Source organism: Oncorhynchus gorbuscha, unplaced genomic scaffold, assembly GCF_021184085.1.
Source record: "Oncorhynchus gorbuscha isolate QuinsamMale2020 ecotype Even-year unplaced genomic scaffold, OgorEven_v1.0 Un_scaffold_550, whole genome shotgun sequence".
NCBI classification, from domain to species: domain Eukaryota; kingdom Metazoa; phylum Chordata; class Actinopteri; order Salmoniformes; family Salmonidae; genus Oncorhynchus; species Oncorhynchus gorbuscha.
In genome coordinates this window covers 308,266-313,265 of record NW_025745378.1, presented here as the reverse complement: position 1 = coordinate 313,265, position 5,000 = coordinate 308,266, and the positions used below count along the sequence as shown (strand labels likewise).

The 5,000-nt window shown below is 45.5% G+C and overlaps 1 protein-coding gene across 1 annotated transcript in view; it reads left to right on the top strand.

Moving 5' to 3' along the window:
• The window catches only part of cc2d1a (coiled-coil and C2 domain containing 1A), a gene marked incomplete at its 3' end in the record, with an annotated part of 26,373 nt that overhangs the window by 17,605 nt on the left and 3,768 nt on the right, over positions 1 to 5,000 (top strand). Inside the window, 4 exon segments of the mRNA XM_046333911.1 lie at positions 1,113 to 1,171; positions 1,444 to 1,595; positions 3,603 to 3,693; positions 4,136 to 4,291. Of these exon segments, the coding sequence (XP_046189867.1) occupies positions 1,113 to 1,171; positions 1,444 to 1,595; positions 3,603 to 3,693; positions 4,136 to 4,291 (458 nt within the window).

The window sequence follows — 5,000 nt, the reverse complement described above, 5'->3', positions numbered from 1 at the left end:
TCTCTCTCTTCTGATGTCTCTCTCTTCTGATGTCTCTCTCTCTTCTGATGTCTCTCTCTTCTGGTCTCTCTCTCTTCTGATGTCTCTCTTCTGATGTCTCTCTCTTCTGATGTCTCTCTCTTCTGATGTCTCTCTCTTCTGATGTCTCTCTCTTCTGATGTCTCTCTCTTCTGATGTCTCTCTCTTCTGATGTCTCTCTCTTCTGATGTCTCTCTCTTCTGATCTCTCTCTTCTGATGTCTCTCTCTTCTGATCTCTCTCTTCTGATGTCTCTCTCTTCTGATGTCTCTCTCTTCTGGTCTCTCTCTCTTCTGATGTCTCTCTTCTGATGTCTCTCTTCTGATGTCTCTCTCTCTCTCTCTTCTGATCTCTCTCTCTCTCTCTCTGATGTCTCTCTTCTGATGTCTCTCTTCTGATGTCTCTCTCTCTCTCTCTTCTGATCTCTCTCTCTCTCTCTTCTGATGTCTCTCTCTTCTGATGTCTCTCTTCTGATGTCTCTCTTCTGATGTCTCTCTCTCTCTCTCTTCTGATCTCTCTCTCTCTCTCTTCTGATGTCTCTCTCTTCTGATGTCTCTCTTCTGATGTCTCTCTTCTGATGTCTCTCTCTCTCTCTCTCTGATGTCTCTCTCTTCTGATGTCTCTCTCTCTCTTCTGATGTCTCTCTCTCTGATGTCTCTCTCTTCTGATGTCTCTCTCTTCTGATGTCTCTCTCTCTTCTGATGTCTCTCTCTTCTGGTCTCTCTCTCTTCTGATGTCTCTCTTCTGATGTCTCTCTTCTGATGTCTCTCTTCTGATGTCTCTCTCTCTCTTCTGATGTCTCTCTCTCTCTCTCTGATCTCTCTCTCTTCTGATCTCTCTCTTCTGATGTCTCTCTCTTCTGATCTCTCTCTTCTGATCTCTCTCTTCTGATCTCTCTTCTGATCTCTCTCTCTTCTGTCTCTCTTCTGATGTCTCTCTTCTGATCTCTGTCTCTCTTCTGATCTCTCTCTTCTGATCTCTCTCTCTCTCTTCTGATCTCTCTCTTCTGATGTCTCTCTCTCTCTTCTGATCTCTCTCTCTCTTCTGATCTCTCTCTTCTGATGTCTCTCTCTCTCTTCTCATCCCTCTCCTCAGGAGTCTCTGCCAGTGATCTGGACACCAGTGTGCGCTTTGAGTTTCCTTTTCCTAGTATGGTAAGACTCACACTCACTACACACACACACACTCACACATACACGCAACACACAACCATTTTGCATGCACACATTTCCACTTAGATCCACTAAAATATACTCTCTCTGTCTTTGGTTTGTGTGTGTGCATGTGTGTGTGTGTGTGTGTGTGTGTGTGTGTGTGTGTGTGTGTGTGTGTGTGTGTGTGTGTGTGTGTGTGTGTGTGTGTGTGTGTGTGTGTGTGTGTGTGTGTGTGTGTGTGTGTGTGTGTGTGTGTGTGTGTGTGTGTGCAGGAGGAGGCCCAGAGGGATAAGACCAGTACAGTGAAGAACAGCAACAGTCCAGAGTTTAAAGAGAAGTTTAACCTGAACATCAACCGTCAACACAGAGGCTTCAAGAGGGTCGTCCAGGCCAAAGGCATCAAGTTTGACATCATCCACAAGGGGTGAGATCAGAGACACACACCACACCTGGTTAACACACCACACCTGGTTAATACACCACACCTGGTTAACACACCACACCTGGTTAACACACCACACCTGGTTAACACACCACACCTGGTTAACACACCACACCTGGTTAACACACCACACCTGGTTAACACACCACACCTGGTTAACACACCACACCTGGTTAATACACCAGACCTGGTTAACACACCACACCTGGTTAACACACCACACCTGGTTAACACACCACACCTGGTTAACACACCACACCTGGTTAACACACCCTGGTTAACACACCACACCTGGTTAACACACCACACCTGGTTAAGACCACCTGGTTAACACACCACACTGGTTAATACACCAGACCTGGTTAACACACCACACCTGGTTAATACACCACACCACCAGACCTGTTAACACAATACACCAGACCTGGTTAACACACCACACCTGGTTAATACACCAGACCTGGTTAATACACCACACCTGGTTAATACACCAGACCTGGTTAACACACACCCTGGTTAACACACCACACCTGGTTAACACCACACCTGGTTAATACACCAGACCTGGTTAACACACCACACCTGGTTAATACACCAGACCTGGTTAATACACCAGACCTGGTTAATACACCAGACCTGGTTAATACACCAGACCTGGTTAACACACCAGACCTGGTTAATACACCAGACCTGGTTAATACACCAGACCTGGTTAATACACCACACCTGGTTAACACACCACACCTGGTTAATACACCACACCTGGTTAACACACCACACCTGGTTAATACACCAGACCTGGTTAACACACCACACCTGGTTAATACACCAGACCTGGTTAACACCTGGTTAATACACCAGACCTGGTTAACACACCAGACCTGGTTAATACACCAGACCTGGTTAATACACCACACCTGGTTAACACACCACACCTGGTTAACACACCACACCTGGTTAATACACCAGACCTGGTTAATACACCACACCTGGTTAACACACCACACCTGGTTAATACACCACACCTGGTTAATACACCAGACCTGGTTAACACACCAGACCTGGTTAATACACCAGACCTGGTTAATACACCAGACCTGGTTAATACACCAGACCTGGTTAATACACCACACCTGGTTAACACACCACACACCACAACACACCAGACCTGGTTAATACACCAGACCTGGTTAATACACCACACCTGGTTAATACACCACACCTGGTTAATACACCAGACCTGGTTAATACACCAGACCTGGTAAACACACCAGAGTTTCAGAAGAAAGTTCTTTGTTTCTGGCCATTTTGAACCTGTAATTGAACCCACAAATGCTGATGCTCCAGATACTCAACTAGTCTAAAGAAGGCCAGTTTTATTGCTTCTTTAATCAGAACCGTTTTCAGCTGTGTTAACATAATTGCAAAAGTGTTTTCTAATGATCAATTAGCCTTTTAAAATGATAAACTTGGATTAGCTAACACAACGTGCCATTGGAACACAGGAGTGATGGTTGCTGATAATGAGCCTCTGTAGATATTCCATTTAAAAAATCTGCTATTTCCAGCTACAATAGTCATTTAGTCTTAACTGACTAGGCATGTCAGTTAAGAACAAATTCTTATTTACAATGACGCCTACCGGGGAACAGTGAGTTAACTGCCTTGTTCAGGGGCAGAACGACACATTTTTACCTTGTCAGCTCAGGGATTCGATCTGCAACCTTTCGGTTACTAGTCCAACGCTCTAACCACTAGACTACCTGCCGTCAAACACCGCTGTAGCTCCTCCCACCACAGATTCGAAAGGACGCCATTGGTGGATTGAGGCGCATCCAATTAAATAGAAAACAGATCTCTCTAACTTCAATTGACAGATGATGATGGGGATTTTATTATTATGGCACTTAGTTTGACGCACCGCTGCATCAATAGATCTTAATGTGTGTGTGTGTGTGTGTGTGTGTGTGTGTGTGTGTGTGTGTGTAGGGGTCTGTTCAAGGGGGACAAAGTGTTGGGGAACGCTCAGCTGAAGCTGGACTCACTGGAGAACCAATGTGACATCAGACAGATTATAGAGGTAAACACACAGAGATACACACACACACACACACACACACACACACACACACACACACACACACACACACACACACACACACACACACACACACACACACACACACACACACACACACACACACACACACAGATACTGTACACACACACACACACAGAGATACTGTACACACACTGTACACACAGATACTGTACACACACTGTACACACACACAGAGAGATACTGTACACACACACACAGTTTTAACACACAGATACACACACACAGAGATACTGTACACACACACACACACATGTTTTCACTTAGACATGCTCATACATCTCTCTGTCTGCCTGTCTCTGTCTCTCTGTCTGCCTGTCTCTGTCTCTATGTCTGCCTGCCTGTCTATCTCTCTGTCTCTGTCTCTCTGTCTCTGTCTCTCTGTCTGTCTGTGTTGTGCAAGGTGTTGGATGGTCGTAAGGCTACGGGGGGTAAGCTGGAGGTGAGGGTGAAGATTCGGGAGCCGCTGGGAGGAGCACAGCTTCAGATCACCACAGAGAAATGGCTGGTCCTTGACCCTGAACCAATCACCACCCCCGACAGAGAGAGAGAGCAACAGGTAAGGAGAGAGAGAGATGGCTGGTCCTCCACCCTGAACCAATCACCACCCCTGACAGAGAGAGAGAACAGGTAAGGAGAGAGAGAGATGGCTGGTCCTCCACCCTGAACCAATCACCACCCCCAACAGAGAGAGAGAGCAACAGGTAAGGAGAGAGAGAGATGGCTGGTCCTCCACCCTGAACCAATCACCACCCCCAACAGAGAGAGAGAGCAACAGGTAAGGAGAGAGAGAGATGGCTGGTCCTCCACCCTGAACCAATCACCACCCCAGACAGAGAGATGAGCTGAGGGGAGAGAGAGGGCCTCCAGAACAACAGGTAAGGAGAGAGAGAGATGAGGGGGAGAGAGAGACAACTGTTCAGGACTAAGGGGATAGTCTCTGTCAGAGTTAACATGTTATATTAATACCAGTCTCTGTCAGTTAACATGTTATATTAATACCAGTCTCTGTCAAACATGTTATATTAATACCAGTCTCTGTCAGAGTTAACAGTTATATTAATACCAGTCTCTGTCAGAGTTAACATGTTATATTAATACCAGTCTCTGTCAGAGTTAACATGTTATATTAATACCAGTCTCTGTCAGAGTTAACATGTTATATTAATACCAGTCTCTGTCAGTTAACATGTTATATTAATACCAGTCTCTGTCAGAGTTAACATGTTATATTAATACCAGTCTCTGTCAGAGTTAACATGTTATAT